At 44.3% G+C, this 17911-nt stretch overlaps 2 protein-coding genes across 11 annotated transcripts in view; one reads left to right on the forward strand and one right to left on the reverse strand.

Moving 5' to 3' along the window:
* Ppfibp1 (PPFIA binding protein 1) overlaps positions 1-17911 on the reverse strand; it is a 146771-nt gene that overhangs the window by 80637 nt on the left and 48223 nt on the right. The window lies entirely within an intron of this gene.
* On the forward strand, positions 2530-3909 carry CUNH12orf71 (chromosome unknown C12orf71 homolog). Its single transcript, XM_027430089.2, has 2 exons — positions 2530-3210; positions 3654-3909. The coding sequence occupies exons 1-2, from the start codon at positions 2545-2547 to the stop codon at positions 3897-3899; spliced, it is 912 nt and encodes a 303-aa protein (XP_027285890.1). The 5' UTR covers positions 2530-2544; the 3' UTR covers positions 3900-3909.

The following is a 17911-nucleotide window of genomic DNA, read 5'->3' on the forward strand; positions in this document are numbered from 1 at the left end:
CTTCCTTTTCCACAAATTCAGGTTTCATGTCCCATCAAGTCAAAGGCTCTTAGGAAGTATTCCAGTTCTCAATCAATATTGTTGTTGGCTTGGGGCCCAAACTACTTTAGGTTCATGGTACACTATCACTGTTAAAATCTTGAGTTTTATTATGGGTGGTCTTGCCTCAAGAGACAATAAAACGGTAGTACAAAAGAAGCTAGACCAGCAAGCCCAATTAAAAAACTAACACAATAGAGATCGCTGCTGAAAACCCTAAGCCCCTGATTAACAGGAGGTGTAGAACAGACAGTAGGCCACCCTGAGTAAGAGTCATTGCTGTTTTATGATGGCTTTTCAAAACTCTCAATAAATGTATGTATACATTAATATGTATATTCTATTAGTAGATATTAAACTATTAGCAGTGACTGTCTTTTTTTACTCGGAGGCTAGAGATAAGGTAAGTCTCAGGGACTTTCACATCCCGAACTATACATTTAAAATGAGGAAAAATGTGTGTGTGTGTGCCTGCACATGTGTAGAGAGAAAGTAGCAGACTGGAGCTCCACAGGGGAGGAAAGAAGAGGGGAGGGCGGGAGGGACGTGTGACACTTAGAGCACAAGGAAGGGTAAAAATGAAAACTGCAGATTTCTCTGGGGTCTGTCTCTGAAGCCCTCCTGCTTGCAGGGTCATGTACTCTCCTCTCCACTGTCCATAGGCAGAGTAGCACAGCTTTGCCTCATCCCCTCTTCAGGTAGGTCAGACAGAGGAAGGCCTCGTGAGGAGGCCCTAGTGTTGCAGAGTGCCAAAGTCAAAGCAGAGGAACCTAGGCCATGTGAAACCAAGGGAGAGGTAAGATGCTCACTTTAAGCCTTTCCCTGCACCACATGTGGTCCTGGTGTAGGGCACTTGCAGCATGAATGCATCTCCAGGGCATGCTGTTCCCTGAGGAACCAGGACCTGGTTTTGCCTGTGGACTGAATCCCCTGTGGACATAAGCAGGAGATGCATGGAGGCCCTCCCCAGAGACAGGATGATGTGCAGGGCTGGAGACTAAGAGTGCTTGAAGCAGGCCGGTCAGAATTCAGGTTCTTGAGGATATGGCCTGGAAAGGTGAACATTCATAGAGCCACTCGCACCTTGGCTCCTTCTTTAGAAAAACAGTGATGGCACAGTTGGCGTTCCTTCCAGGATAACTCAGGACTGGGTTGTCACAAGACCCAATACACGGCTAAGTGGTCCCCCATCACTGGTGAAGTTGGGGTAATCAGAGGGCCTTGCTAAAGTTGTATGTGCTGGACAGCGGAACGTGCTTTTCCTGCCTCCAGCCAGACCTGTGTCTTGTGTCAAGCCATCAACACTCACAACAATCTAATTTAGCAGAGCCTAGAAACAGAAGCCACCACCACAGTGTGACATGTGGCAAAACCTTAACTGCAATCTCGGGGAAGGGAAAGATCTAATGGATCTGACTGGCTCTAACGAGTTCAGCCTACTGGGTAAGTGCGCAGAATACTCTGGAATTGAGGGGACTAGATCCTGCCCCTTTACACATTTCTGACCATGTTGCTATGGAGACCAACAGTCTTGGAACACAGACTTCTCAGAAGCAGTTGGTTTTGTATCATTAACAGGCGGGATCTGACAGGTTTCAGACACCCTCACTTATGTCTCAGGAGCTGGAAGTGCCTGTCTCATGTGGGTGGCCTCTTCGGGGAATGGCAGAGACATGTGCATGTGTGAGTGAGTGAGTGAGTGAGTGAGTGAGTGAGTGAGTGAGTGAGTGTGAGTGTGTGTGTGTGTGTGTGTGTGTGTATACGTGGGGGGTCGGGGAAGACGCAGAATAAACTTGCTATCAGGTGGTCGGGAGGATGGGTACTTGAATGGCGGTCACTGTTCCGGAAAGCAATCTGGTGTTAACTATTATAAGACTATATATTTGAGATCTCTGGTCCACTAACTCCATGTACCACTTAATGGACTTAAGTAATCTAATGGTCATTAACCATCTAAGCTAAGGATTACTGATAGGTCATTTAATAAGAAATTAATAGGATATTTAATAAAAATAAATATTAATATTAACAGGCCATCTAATACGAAAATAGTTAATACAGAGTAGCTGTATATTATTATAAATTCAATAGTAAATTTCTGTTGACGTGAGAACTGTGTGTATTTGGATATGTGCATATATGTACATATGTGCACAAATATATGTATTTATTAAGAAATTGGTTACCTTGACATCAGGATAGTGGACTAAAAGCATACAGAACTCCATCCACACTTTCCTGTCATTTTCAATTTTCCCTTTTCTTTTTATGACACAAATTCTCTCAAATACTGTCAAGCAAATGAGAGGTACCAAGAGGAGATACCCTGGGGGGGGGTTGTCACACTGTGACATGTTTTTCAGGGCAGAAAGTACAAACAGATGGACTATACTGTGCGGAGTGGGACATTCCAAATAGAAAAAGGGATGGCTCACCTGACTCTCTTCCCTCGCCAATATCATGTATTACTTTTTTCCTTCTGAAGTTCCCTGAGTCAAGGAAGACATGAGCACCATGACAACTTCACCCTCCAGCAGCGACTACAGTAGCACAGAGGATTCTGTTTCCGAATGCAAATCCGACCACAGCCTTTCAATTGGTCACTACCCTCCTGAGATCACGTTTTCTTATGAGGAAATGGTCTCCTCACATGAGGAGACAGCCTCCATGGATTCTGCCATCCACCTCCTCCCTCCTATCCAAGGTACCTGGGGAACAGAGAATATTAGGAGACTCTTCCGGAAACGAGATCAGATGGAGGGTGACCCAGAGCAGTTCTGCAAGCTAAGCATCACGATGGCCTGGGATATTGATGAGGGCTCTAACCATGCAGACTCTCTAGCTAATCTGGATCTAAACGGCCACTGCCAGTGGATGGATAAGTGGCCAGAAGATAGAACAAAGCTGACTCTCTGCAAACTGGATAATCTAGTACAGAAACTCGAGACATTTCTAGAAAAAGAAAAAGGTAGTCAACATGATGACCATGTGCTCCCCGGATCTACTCAGAATGAAGATGTCTACTGGACCAGCTATCCCTCTCCACAGACAGTTTGGGTCAGGCATGAAAAACGTGACATTTGTCAAGACTTGCCCAACCACAAAACGCCAAAAAATGAAGATATCGGTCAGGTCCTGGGGAATCCAAGGCTACAGAAAGATGAAGCTGTGGTGAGCACAGAGATGCCTCCCAAGAGAGCAAGGGAAGGACTGGGGAAGAGAGGGTTAGACAGAGAGAACACCCTAGCCAGGCCTCAGTATCTGCTCTGAGGTAATGTGAGCCACACAAGACTAGACAGGGAGGAAGCTGGTGGCCAGGAATGGGGAGTTACAGGAAACATACCGAAGGGAGGGATGAAGGTAGAACCAGCAAGCACATAAATATGAGAGAGAGGGGGGGGAGGGAAGGAGGAAGGGAGGGGGGAGGGAGGGAGGGAGGGAGGGAGGGAGAGAGAGAGGGAGGGAGAGAGAGAGAGAGTGTGTGTGTGTGTGTTCAAACCGATGGGTCTAGAAGCTTTGCTGTACAAATGAGCTTGGGTTCTACGGAGGAGTAGATAGCAAGCCCACGGCTGTTGACGCTACATGCATCTAAATCATCCTTCTTTTCTCAACAGGAGATAAGCCAGGAAGCTGGGAGCTCCTCAGAGACCTCCTCAGTGTCACGCGCACAGCAGGAGGATGCTCCTCACTCATATGGAACATCCTGTCTGAACTTTCGGTGGGTCTTCCACTGGCTGAGGACACAAGTCTTCTCCCGACTGAGGAGAGGACACCCTAGCCAGTCCACCATCAGCTGGCACCAGAGGGCGGCAAGGAAGATACAGTCTCTTAGAAGCAACAGAGTCCAACCACAAGAATGACTCGAGTGGGTTCACCTGACATCCCCAGATTTTCAAACTTTTTGAAGCCCCTTGTTTGACAGTCCCTAAGAGGTATGCATTCTTCTCTCCCCCACCTCACAAATGAGGAGATCAAAACCGAGGGACACACAGAGGATGTTTCCAATCTTCACGCTCCTTCTCAACCAGCCATTTAATACAACCAGCATGCTGGAGCACATGAGAACAACAAGCATGCATGAAGCGGTCTGGTGCCATGGACCATCAGAACTGCTGTCTCGATTTGGGAACCATGACCATGGGTGGCATCTCCAAAGCTGTTCTACGCCTGCTGGGAGCATAAACCAAACCATCCTGCCATGTTGGGAGGCTAGTGGGATATACACTGCCTTCTGGAAATGAGGGTTTGAGTTAATGAAGAATGAGTAAAACACACATAAAGTGGAGCAAAATCCAGCAAAAAGAAGGTGGGGGTAGGGGGGGATATTATTTAGGAAGCAAAATATTTACTAAGTTTTCTAAGAATGAATTCAGCCTTCTGAATTCAACAGGTATATTTTCAGCCAGAGTCAAAGTAATTTGCTAGGAGACGATGCAGATAAAACAGATCTATGTTATTTTTTTGGGGGGGAGGGGGGCAACTGGGGATGGTTGAGTGGAGACTCCCATTTTCACCAGGTCCATGCCTCACCTATACAGAATATACATAAGAACAAGCCATTAGTAAGTTTTCTGGTTTCTGCATGCTCTTTCCAACCACTGGGATTATGTGGCATGTCATATACCAGGAACAAGACAATAAATTTAGCAGTAGGAAATATTCCAACATTCCTTATCCATTTTAGTCCAACATGTTGCAGGTCCTCAGTGTCATATATGCAAGGTGAATGGTCAGGGCTGGCCACTGCAAGTCACAAAAGGAGTAAGCATGAACAGCAAGTGGCCACTGGAAGAAGAGAGTTTGGCTGAACCCTCAAGCCTCCTGTAGAATGACTATAATTTTCAGGAATGTACTAATCTCGTTAATTAATAAATTATGGGATTTATTACCTTATGACTGAAAACTAAAACCACTGAGTGTATCTCAACCTTGAAACGAAGGCTCAGTTGCTCGGATTAGCTGGGTATAACTTTTGCAATCATATTCTAGAATTCATAATACTGTAATATAATCTTGAGTAAATCATAAAAATTAATCAAACCTAAAGGTTAATCATCTCTCTGCAAAAACAAGTATGCCATGTTAATGTGACTATATTATAGATCACACGTGGAAAGAACTCCTTAAGGTGTGTGGGGTGATCTATCAATAAACAAGGGTGAAATCCTTTTCTCAAGACTTTAAAAATAGAATGCAAATCCATGGTTAATAGAGACAAGAACCATATCTCCCAGCATTGCTGGCAGATACCTGTAGTCCTAGCACTTGGGAGGCAGAGGCAGGCAGATCTTGGTGAGTTTGAGGCCAACCTGGTCTACATATCCAATTCCAGGATAGTCTGGGCTATATAGAGAGACACTATTTCAAACTCTCTCAAAAGACATGAGAACAAAAGTGAAGCCAATGCTAACTAAATGCCTAGAGAATGCTATGGCTCTAACCTCAATATTAAAGAAGGGTGCAGTTAGGAGGGAAAAATCAATTTGTTCAAAAGCACACTGTTTCATTATGAACCGCAAGTGAAGAATTTACATAATACGCCCTGCACCTAATTCCAGGATGACAGGAGGGTTTTATGTTACTCAGCTTGCCATGAGTCTTTTCCTGCTGCCTCCGAAGTCCCCAGCAAACAGAACAATGGTCAGCTTTCAGAAGAAACAAAACCCCCATCAGATAACACTGCTGGAGGAGCCAGTCTTCATTGAGCAGGGGCAAAAGCCCTTGGATAAATACCCTGGGAGATGATCAGACTAGGTGATTAGCTAAACAATTTCCATCTTATCCCATCTTTCAAATGAACCTCGTGGATTTAATGCCATTTTACTTCAGTATAATATGCTTGATAAAGAAACTACTTCCGAGGCACTGACGGCACCTCTCCAGTTTGTGGCTTTGGAAAGAAAACTAATCTCATTACCACACCACTCTCTGTTCAGAAGGGAATCAGCATGGTGATCGACTTGCATTCTCCTTGTCTACCTCAGTATTTATTAAGTTTTAAAAAAATCCTCTAAAATAAAAAGGGCAGCCACCCCCCCCCCGACACACACACACACTCCTTTTATCTTTCTTGTAAGCCTCGCATCTCTCGCAGAAGAGACAGCAGGCCAGATGTCCCGATGGTTAGTGTCATGTGCTCAGTCTTTGGGGTCTTAAGTTTTCCCAAATAGGAAATGAGGTGAGAAACAGTTTTTATCAGTAAAGTGTGTCATCAGAACTTCCACTTGTAACTTACATACATACATATACACATACATACATGGCTTACAGGCTGTGGTCCAGATAGTCCAACAATGGCTGTCTACCAACAGAAGGTCTAAGAATCCAGTAGTTATTCAGTCCACAAGGCTGACTACACCTCAGCTGGTCTTCAGAATACGCTGGAATCCTGAAGAAGTAGCCTCTAATGCCAGTGAAGGAATGGACTTGCCAGCAAGAACAAGAGAAGCAAAGAGCAAGTAGTCTGGAAATCCTCTTTTGCAGACTGTCCTTAGCTTTGCTCTCTCGCTTGAAGTTTGAAGAATTGAAGAATCGGGCAGTTTTATGCATTATTATTTATAAGGTATAAATATAAAAGAGGAAGGAAAATCCTACTAAAGGTGATCATTTCTGAACCTGCCCATAGTAAATGCCTAAGCCTAGAATGGAAAGTTTCTCAGTTATACATGAGTGTGGCACAAGAAGGGCATGCAGGAGTGTTGTTTCTGTAGTATAGTGGTTATCGTGTTTGCCTCACACATGAAAGGTCCCCGGTTTGAAACTGGGCAGAAACAATATGTGTTAATCTTTTGTGAAGCAAGTATTTGTTTGAAATAGATCCACTACGGTGTTGGGGCTGTTGTGCTCAGGTCTCCAGCCAGCTAGCATGGCTCAGCACTGTGCCCTCTACAGCCGCATGGCAGACAGACGAAGGCAAGCTTCCTTCTTCCGTGTCCCACTTCAAAAGATCTGGATTAAAAGCAGTCTTCCCACTCCAGATGATTTAATTTAGAATAAAAATTCCCTCAGAGGTATACGAGCTGCATGAGTTTTAGTTAATTCCTGACGTAGTCAAGTTGATAACCAAAAAGAGCCATCATCGTAGTTATCTACAGATGCCATGACTGGATATTTATTGTATAATAACATTAAGGCTACATAAGAGAACACCTTTGATTCTTTAAAAAGAAAAGGGGGGGATAAGGAAAACAAGAAAACAAAGATCATGAAACCATCAAAAAAAATAAACTTTAGGAAGTAGGGAGTCCACTTCTCTACTTCTAACATAACATTTTCATGCCACAGTATCTTCGCCATGTACACATTTAAAACAACCAATATTTGAAGTACTAGAACAAGACATTAACTTGCTGAGGTTATATAAATGGGGCAGCTCTTTAGACTTCCTCATTCATTGTAATGTGAATGTTTCTGGCCCTGCTGGTCCCGCCACACTTCTCTGCCCCAAAGAAACACACAGACGCTGTATTAATTATAATGTTGTTGGCCTTTGGCTATGGTTTCTTATTGGCTAGCTCTGACTTAATTATTAACCCAAAACTACTAATCCATGTATTCCCACATGGTCTTGGCTTACCAGACCTGCAACTCCTTTGCCTGCTACATGATGACAGCTTCTCTGCAGAGCAGAAGAGAAAAGAAGAGAAGAGAAGAGAAGAGAAGAGAAGAGAAGAGAAGAGAAGAGAAGAGAAGAGAAGAGAAGAGAAGAGAGAAGAAAGGAGAGTGATCTCCTGCTTGTCCCTGCTTATATTCTGATTCTGCCCAGCTACATCACTTCCTGCCTGGCCAATCAGTGTTTTATTCATTAACCAATAAGAGAAACATATACACAGAAGGACTTCCCCATCAATTCTTCCTGGGGCCTGTCTTGGATTCCTTGACTCCAAGGAATTTCCAGTCTTGTGCAGTTAGGGAATGAATATCTAATTTGTAATCATGGCACACAAGCTGGTCTAGTAGAGAGCAGAAGAGCATCAAAGTATTTTTCTAAAACAACACCTCAGTTTACTTAGTTTTGTTGAGATTAGAAGAATAATTTTTGCTCATTAGAGACAAGTTCCCTACACTTTCAATGACCTCAAATGTCAAGAACTTGCCATCTGGTCTACCTTGGAAAGTGTAGGTACATCTATCCCTCACCAGGCAGGAACAGCCTGGTGTTCAGGTCTAAGAGTTCCCGCAGATTGTTCTGACATTTCCTTTTCTTCTGGGCAGTACAACATCAAAAGCAGAGGCCAAGTCCTTAGATGGGGAACGGTGCACACCAGGGACTATACAGCTAAAGCTTAGGCCCTTTCTTAAACAAACGTACACACCAGCACACATGGAACACTGTGCAAGCAGCTCAGAACACTCAGAAACTAATCCCAGGTTACTAAGACTTCCTGGCTTTGGCCCCAGGTCCTTCTGCTATGAATTCTGAGGAAATTACTTAACCTCTCTGTACTTTGTTTCTTTGTTTATAAACTGTAACACTAAAAGCACTGATCCCCCCTCAAAAACAAAACAAAACAAAACGGGTTGGGTTGTAATGAGTACTTAGTCTGAGAAACAACAATAAATATATTTATAGAGTTCAGAAGCAGCTAACTGCTGTCACCTAACTCCCTTATTCAAAAAAAAAAAAAAAAAAAAAAAAAAAAAAAAAAAACCTGTCACAGCTGCTGGTGGCCTGAGAGGAAATCCAAATAAAATGGCACCATATTTTACACTTTGCTATATGGTCTCAGACCTGCACAGCACTGTGTCTGAGCTCCCGCCTCAGGGCCTTGGCTCCTGCTACTTCCTCTGTCAGGAACTACCCTTAGCTTTGCCTGGTCTTCAGTCCACTCTGCCTCTCTGTTCTCCAAATGTGTCCTTCAAGGCTCAGGTGAAATCCAAGTTATGCTACAGAACAGCAGGTTTGGGGCGCAATCCCACCTTCCTGTTGTCTCTAGAGCGTTTGTTCTTAGGCACAGTTTACTCTGACGTGTAGAAATCCCAACAGGAACGCATGCCCACTCTTTCTCTGCAGCAGACAAAGGCCCTGATGTTCTGCTTATCTCTGCATGCCCCAAAGCCCCTGACCCAGTTTCTCACACAGAGGCTCCATGATAACCCCTTCAGTGAAAGGAATGGTTAATGTGCAGGAAACAATTGAGGTAGATAAGATCTGGGATGGAATGTCACTTCCTTTGACAGCCTTTAGCCAGCTTCTGTGGGGGACTGCATCTGTGCCACATGACCTGTAGAGCTGGACTGCTGGGGGAGGGCGATTCATGCCCAACAACTGGGGTCACTTGACTCACATGTGTTGCTTATGAATTACCCAATGCTAACATTGGGCAACCCCAAAACTACTACTCTAGCTGCTTTCAGGATGGTCCAGGAGGGGCAGGTGGGAGGTATGGGCATCAGTGATTGCCTTCATGTATATTCCAGGCAACAGAGGCTCTGCCTTTCAGTTCATCTTTGCTTTCACGCTGTGAAATGCCCTCCCCAGGGTGTATCCTTAAGTTTTTCCCATTGGTGTGCTTTTCAATGAAGATTTTACTGTTTCAAGGTGCTGAAAGGCTATCTGATATCCCTAAGTCAAGAAATTGAGAAACCGAAGGGACAAACAATGCATGCTTTAGCCAAGCTCTGTGCAGGCATGGGTCAGAATGCGGTTGGCCATGCACTCATTGTTAATGATTCAACTACTGAACGGTGTCTAAACAGAAACACATAAAACAAGGTTAAGTACTAACTGGCTGACAAAAATGCCATGACCAGAGGCCAGCAGGAAATTAACTCTGTCTTTCCTCTAAGAAAAACAACCCAGTTATTTCAGGTTCATGCCAACTTTATAGAGCATAACTTCCATGAGTGACAACAGATAAGACTCTAATGACATCAGGTCTGGAGAGCAGAACCTCACCACAGATACATTATTCTTTCTTCAGTGCTATCTCCCAAGATGATGCCAGGCCACAGACTGAGAAACAATACCCAGCCCTCAGAGCCTGCACCACTTTGACAGACAGGTTGTTTGGAATCACTCATGGCCTCACAAAGGAGAGCTCGCTGTTTTCCTGACCATGTGGCCAGGAGTGCTATGGGGTTGGGGTGTGCTGCTTTTTTTTTGTGAGGAGGCCCATGGTTGGAGGCTTGCCACTCTTATCATTTCCTGCTTGGTGCTCAGGGGTGTTAACTTTTTCCCAACCACAGGGAGGCCCGATGTGGGTGCAAGGCCTCTGGAAAAACCAATACAGAACACAGCAAGGACCCAGCTCACCTCGAATGCACCACCCTAGCAGTATCTGCCACTGTGCTTGCCGGGAGACCCTGGCATATATCCCAAGCTCCACAGATTAAACAAAGTCATTAAGATAATGGCCCACGGAGCTAGAAGGGACTCAGGTTCAGTTCCCAGCATCCACAGGGTGGCTCACAACCATCTGCAACTCCAGTTCCAGGGAATCCAAAACCTTCATCTGACCTCCATGAGTACTGAGTATATATATATAGTCTGCATACTTACATACACACAGGCAAAACACACATGCACATGAAATAAAAATCTTTTTAAAAAAATTAAAAAGATAATTGGCCAAACAGGCAACATGGCACAAATCTGTAATCCCAGCAGAGCAGGAAGCTGAGGATGGAAATTATTGAGTTTGAGGCCAGCCTGGCCTACACAGTGAGTCCCTGCCTCAAAAACCCCAAAAGCAAAAGACCTCAGCTGATGTTTTTGTGCCAGTCATTGACAAATATGCTACTTCTTAGGTGGCGTTATTATACTAAGTTTCATTACATATATATATATATATATATATATATGTATGTATACATATATACATATACATATACATGTACATATACATATACATACATACTTTTCTTTGCTGCTGGGGACCAAACTGAGGGCCTTATGCATGCCAGGTAAACATCCTACATCTGTGCTGCACACATAGCCCTGTAACAGGGTAGTGTTATCGTTTTGAGACAGGGTCTTACTACGTAAGCCAGTCTAGCCCCATACTCATGTGTACTGCCATGCCTGGCTCCTCTACTGCGGCTTTTTTCATGTTGAGAATGTCCAGATGCAGCCGAGTTGCCCATGGCTTCCTTTGCGTGGCTCATTGTATTGTTCCCTTCTGTCACAGAGTGTGAGGATCTACCTGTCCTGTGGCTCAAGGCACACTTCCACAGATGAGTCACTGTAACTGCATTTCTGCACAGTCCTGGTCCTTTCTGAGTCTTTGTTGAATCCCTTGGCACCTCTGCCTTGGGCAGCCAGTTCTCACACAATGGATTGTCCTAGGACAATTCAAAGTCTCGCCTGTCTAGGCAAATAATACATCCAAAACTTAAGAAGAATAAGGCAATTCAAATTCCACCAAGTTAACTAAAGGCTTCGAGAATGCCTCAGAAGTCACAAATCCATGGGTCAGAGATAACCTCCTCTCATAGCAAGCAATTTAAACGCCAAGGCACAGGAACCTGGCTTCCTTGCTTCAAGCATCTCATGCTCAGGACCAGAGGCATTAATTAGTAGAAGGTTCTGCTCCATGTCCTAGCCCTCCTCAAAGTCGAATGCTTATTTGTTGAACAAAGCTGGCATCCACGTGCAGAACTGTTGAAAAGCTTCCAAGCAAGCAGACAGGCCAAGGGAAAGAGAAGAAATATCTCATTAAAGAACAAGGGAAGGGAAAGTTAGGTCCAAAGTAAATATAGTACAAAATGCCCAGAATAGCCCAGAAAGACAGCTGATAACCTTTTCTCTAAAATCTAAATATCACAGTGTCAAATGCCCTAACTATCTAAGGCTGAGCCAGAAATACCTCTACGAAGGGGGGAGTAAAGCAAAAACCACATAAACAAGCAAATCTGACAGTTCTGTGACAATTTGCATTTTGGTACAAATGCAAATGGGGAGGACACCGATGTACTATAGTTAGACAGGAATTATACCCCTCCTCCTCAAAACTGCCATAATTTCTACAGAGATACCGCCTACGACTTGCTGCTGAGAGCCACATGGTGCTGTGACAGCAGCTCTGAACTGCTACAACTCCTCCAAACTGAAGCTCTGGGGTTTTATCAGAAAAGGCTCACAGGCACCAAGGTATAAAGAACCGTGTACACCCAGGTCATGCACACCCAGGGGACAGAGCCTCGATCCATTGATCACGATGCACAGACTCTTGAACTGCGAAAGTGGGGGAGATTTACAAACTACTTACATCTGTCTTCCAGTTTCCTACTTCTGAAGCAACGGACCGCCTAGACCCGTTGAAACCCTGGGGTGGGGACCACTTGCCCCGAAGGAAGGAAGGAAGGAAAGAAGGAAGGAAGGAAGGAAGGAGAGTGAAAGGGAAATTCATAACTGGCAGCCATTACATAGAAAGCATGGTCTTCTAATTAAATAAATTAATGCATGAATACCTGAGAGGAAAATTCTCTCCCCAACTCTCTGTTTGTTAAACATGCAAGCCAGTTCTTTCTCTGTCTGCAGTATTCCTCTAGCACACTTGTCTTATACAGACAAAATAGAAATTTCCTAATCACTGGCTGAAAATGTCCTAAGAAACTGAAGATCTAGAAAAGACTCCTACAGCTTTGGCAAGATAAGCAAATAGCACTTGAATATCTCAAACTCCAGCCACAACCACAAGTGTTTGCTTGAAGAGGTAAACAAGACCAACTAAAGTTCCATTTGGTTATAAAGAGGGGCCTAGGTGCCTGGTAGATGAGATCTTAGGTATGGAAAAGCTTGAGTTACACCATGAGATGTTTTCCATTCTGATCAGGAAAACACCAGGCAGAGCACTATGACCAACATCCAGAAGACACTGCCATCCCAGGAGCATAGGTGACATCTCCTCGTAACAGGCCCTTGACTGCCTCTGGTTCTAGGATTTTCTTTGTGTAGACTTCACCAATGGATACCCCCAATCCAAAAATCTATAATCCTAGACGTTCTAAAATCCAAAATTTAGCCACTCTCAAGAAGTTTTAGGTAATGGGACACTTGAGATTTCAGACTGAGAATGCTCAATCTTTACTTTTTGTTGCTGTTTTGTTGTTGCTGTTTGGGGTTTTTTGTTTATTGGTTGAGTTTTTTTTTAAGTTTTTGTTGTTGCTGTTTTAGTAAAATGTACTTAAATTTAATATTCTTGGTCCACACAAAGCAGTCATGAGATAGAAACTTCAATTTCATGAAACAAAGTGATAAAGATTGCAAGGGGTGTGAAGAAAACGGTACAAAGAACAGAGTCATGGAGTGTCCTTTCCTTGGGGGAGTGACACTATTTCAGAGACTACAAACTGCCTGTTTACTGCAAAATGCTACATGGAAACACAAACAGGCCTGTGTGGGTGGAAACCATGCAGTCCTATGACCGTTCTTAACCCAGTGAAGAGAAGGCAAGGGCACAGGTAGACAGGGCATTGCCTCATTCTTACACAAGGTTCCAGCCATCCCCATATGTGGCATAACCAGGTAAAACAAGCCAGAACTGTTCAAGAAAGCAAGTAAGAGTGTCATGGAGGAGAAACCAAGGTATTAATTATGCTCTTAGACAAATAAATGATACTGCATCAATATCCAGGCTGCAAGAATGTCTGCCAGACCAAATGGACAAATGTTACTGGGTTTCACTGCTGTCAGGCTCAGGACAGCCATAATAATGATTAATAAAAGCACAATCTAATACTTATTTTTATTTTGCTAAGTCCATGCAATCCAATATTTCAATTTAATTTTTTCAGGAGATGGAACCCAGCTATGTAGTCCAATGCAGCTTCAAAAACAGAATCCTTCTGTCTCAACCGCCCGAGTGCTAGGATGATAGACATGCCACACACCCTTAATGCTAATATTTAATTTTATCTTGTTGTCTGAGACAGAGTGGCTGGCTCTATGCAGCCCTGACTGTTCTGGAACTTGCTATGTAGACCAGGCTATGGAACTCAAAGAGATCCACCTGCCTTTGCCTCTCAAGTGCTAGGATTAAAACATGCACCACTACACCAGGCAATGCTAGTATTTTAAATGATGCTCTTACTTCCCTTCCAGTCATGACAAGCCTCAGAAAACATGGTCTCACAAAGGACAGCCTTCATCCCTCAACATAGAGGAAAGGAAACACAAGAGGATCCTGTGCAGAACCCTGATTCCTACCTCATGGATATGAAATCCCAGGATGCAATCAAATCACCATGCATTAGCCTTGCACAAATGGTAGCCCTGTATGTTGACTGTTCCACTGTCTTCTGACAGCCTACAGAAAGATGTTCCTTGGGAGGGAGAATACTAAAAGCCTCCTGAATCAAGAGTGGGAACCACCCCAATAAACACATTCTGGACATTAAAAAATAAATATGTAAGTACATAAACCTAACTGTAGCTCCCAGAATCCAACCACACCATACATGGATATGCAATGACTTTTAATCCATTATTTAGTTCAGACAAAAAAATATACACACCTTTTAATGAACAAAGCACACATGTTGGAGCTGGCTAAAGTAATATCAGTGTGCAATGGATTTACATACACTCATAGAGCCAGGCATCACTTACAGTCTGGTCACTTATTTTCTATTCGGAAACACAAGTTGCAACACAAGATTACCCTCTCCCTTACTATCACAAGAACTTCCGATCCTGGACAGGAATGAGAGAGAAGCTAACATCAAGAAAAACAAATGCAGCCGGGGGGGGGGGGGGAGTGTGCGGGTGATGGCTCACACCTTTAATCCCAGCACTCAGGAAGCAGAGGCAGGAGAATCTCTGTGAGTTTGAGGCCAACCTGGTCTACAGAACGAGTTTCAGGACAACCAGAGCTGTTACACAGAGAAAACCCTGTCTCTAAAATCAAAACAAAAACAAAAACAAAAAAAAAGAATAAAAGAAAAACTAATGTACACAAAAAAAAAGTATTAAGTTTAGTAGGGTCAAATACTCTACCTCTGCTTCTGTCTCAATTTAGAGCAAATTCCTGGTTTCTACATAGGAAGAAATGGAGGCCACACAGTAGGGAGTCGAGAGCCGTAGTCGGAGGCTCACAATCACTGCTCTCTTTCTGACTCAAGCACCTCGACGAGTTCCCTTCTCACACCAGGCTGGTTTGTTAGATCGTGAACTCTCTGAGGAACAACCATACTGCACATGGGCCACAGCTCTGACAGGGGAGGCAGCCCCTGACTATGGATGGCTGGAAAGACATCTCAGACTGGCCATGGTCTGCAGTCAGTCACCCGCTGAGACCATCACCAAAACCCTGACCCATAAAGACACTGCAAAATGCCCAGCAAGAGTTAAAGAGTGTGATGCCTTAAATGACAATGTGCAAGGTGACCTTCCATCCCCCTCTGAATTCAGCTCCACTGGTGTCTTCAGTGATGGACTCTATGGAGTAAGACACCAAGGACACAGGGACAGGTGTTTTCCCACACCCCTCCTCTGCAGCTTAAGGTTTCCATTAGCTCCACATGTTCAGTCTCATAATTACTACAGTCAGATAGCTGACATTAGTGACAAGAGTGAGAGCACCCCAAAGACAGTGACGACGGTGGCATTGTGCGCACTGGTAACACTTCTGCACTAAACTGAAACGGCAAATTTATGGGGCATGATAAGACATGATAATAGTCCCATTTTCCAGTTGAGGAAGCCAACCAAGGGGGAATGGGACATGGAAGAAGTGATCTGACGATAGAACCCCTTCAAAGCAAAGCTCGATGGCTCACGCTAGTTACGAAAACTACATTTCCCTAGTTCAGTAATTTTATTCAGTTACTTCCTGGCTTAGGATTCATACTTTAGGGACCATGTTTCCAAGCTTTCTACAGACAAAAGAGCAGACCTTGTGTTTAGAATGCACTTTCAAAGCCCCTTCTGAACTTGAGCCAGCGAGGTCAGATCCATTTTCTTAACTCACCTCCCTAAGCTCACTGGGTCTTACACACCAAGTCCCCCTCTGGGATGTTACTTTTCCAGGTGCCTTAATCTTGTATGCAAAGTGTTGTGACAGTCTCTAGAGCAGCCCAGATGCACATCTCTCTAGAATCTCTTTTCTCCTCTGCAATCCCCTTCTACGTCATGCAAACAAGTGAGTCTGTGCCGAGGGACCAGCCTTACCTCAGCTCAAGCATACCAGAGAGGACCTCTGCCTGCCTATGCCCCAGAGAACCTATGAAAACATCTGCCCCTACTGAGTATGACATCAGAGCATCCCAGGGAAGCAGGCACATCACTAATACCCTGCTTCTGAAGAAGTCCGGTTTCACGTTACTCCGCAGCACCTAAATTGCTAAGTAGTCCCCAAATGAACAACACAACCTACATCAGAAGATGGGCATGGAAATAAAGGTCAAATCCGAATACTGGGCCTAGAAAGACTGTGTTAAAGTGAATTAAGAGATGATGGACCATGGATCCCTATAGCCTTGAGGGTTTGAAGTTTCACACACAGAGGAAAGAGCACACGTCCTTACTAGACAGCTTAGCAGTTAAGAGTACATACTGTTCTTGCAGAGAACCTGAGTTGGGTACCCAGTACCCACATAGGGATGCTCACAAAAGCTTGTAATTCTAGCCCCGGGGATCCAACACCCTCTTCCTACCAACACTGCACACACATGCATATACTTCTCGAATATGCATATATACAAAATTAAAATGAAAAATAAGGGGCTGGGGAGATGGTTCAGCAGTTAAGAGCACTGACTGCTTTTCTAGAGGACCCAGGTTTGATTCCCAGAACCCACATGTTGGTTTACAACTATCTATACATCCAGGTCCAGGGATCCAAGGCTCTCTTCTGGCCTCCCCAGGCACCAGGATCTCAAATTGTAGACAGACATACATGCAGGCAAAACACTCATATACACAAAATAAAACTTTTTTTTAAAAAGTCCTATGTATACACAGCATTAAAAACAAACTGAAGACTACCTAAGTGCCCCACAACTGCACAATTAAATACTACCAGAGCAATGAAGAAGGTAAACCACATTTAACAACAGGAAAATTTCACATGCACACTGAGCCAAACGAGCCACACACACACAAAAAAAAAAATACTGCAGGATTCTAGGCACAGGATTTAAAGGCATGTAAAACTACCCAAAGACACCAGCAGTCAGGACACAGTTATTCTCAGGACCTGCAGCACCAATGACTGTTAACGGAGATGGGTTCACCTGTAACACTGGTTCCAGGAAGCTACCTAGTGAAGATGTTGCTTGTTCTCTGGGTGTGAAACTTTGAACTCTGGGGAGGTCAGCTTTTCCAGGTCACTGAGGTACAGGGACAGTCGCCTCTTAACTCTAGCATGGAATAATGTTCCTCCTCCTTCCCTCCCCCCTTGTCAGGGTTTAGAAGGATCAGAATCACATTTCTATTAAGGCCACAAACCAGAAGGCGACAGTGTCCTGCCACCATGACAGGAATACCATTCCAACACTCTTAAGGATATGGCCGCAAAAGCCAGACAGTGCTCTGTCCACACTCACCGTCTGGATAGCTGACAGTACACTCTGAACCTCACTCAGCATCCCCTCTTCTCCTCACTAAAGTATCTACTACTGACTGCTCAATAACTACCTGGCGATGAGGTGGCGGGGTCAGAGGAGTGTGTGGTGTAAGCTAAAGATACACAGAACAAGAGCTTACAGAGTAAGTCTGGACAAGTCAGTGAAATGCTTCCCAGCCAGCCCAAGTTCAGCAACCGTATCACCACTTGGCAAGAGGGATTAAGAGAAAGGAGGCCAGTGAGCCACATGAAAACACTTCCTCAGCCTGAGGGGTCACCGAAGGGTCAACAAGTCAACAAGCCTCATTCCCATGGACAAGCCAAGGGCAACAAAGCCCCTGAGAAGGAAGAAGGTGTTGCCTTTG

The sequence above is a fragment of the Cricetulus griseus genome, chromosome 8 (genome assembly GCF_003668045.3).
Source record: "Cricetulus griseus strain 17A/GY chromosome 8, alternate assembly CriGri-PICRH-1.0, whole genome shotgun sequence".
In the NCBI taxonomy this organism is placed as follows: domain Eukaryota; kingdom Metazoa; phylum Chordata; class Mammalia; order Rodentia; family Cricetidae; genus Cricetulus; species Cricetulus griseus.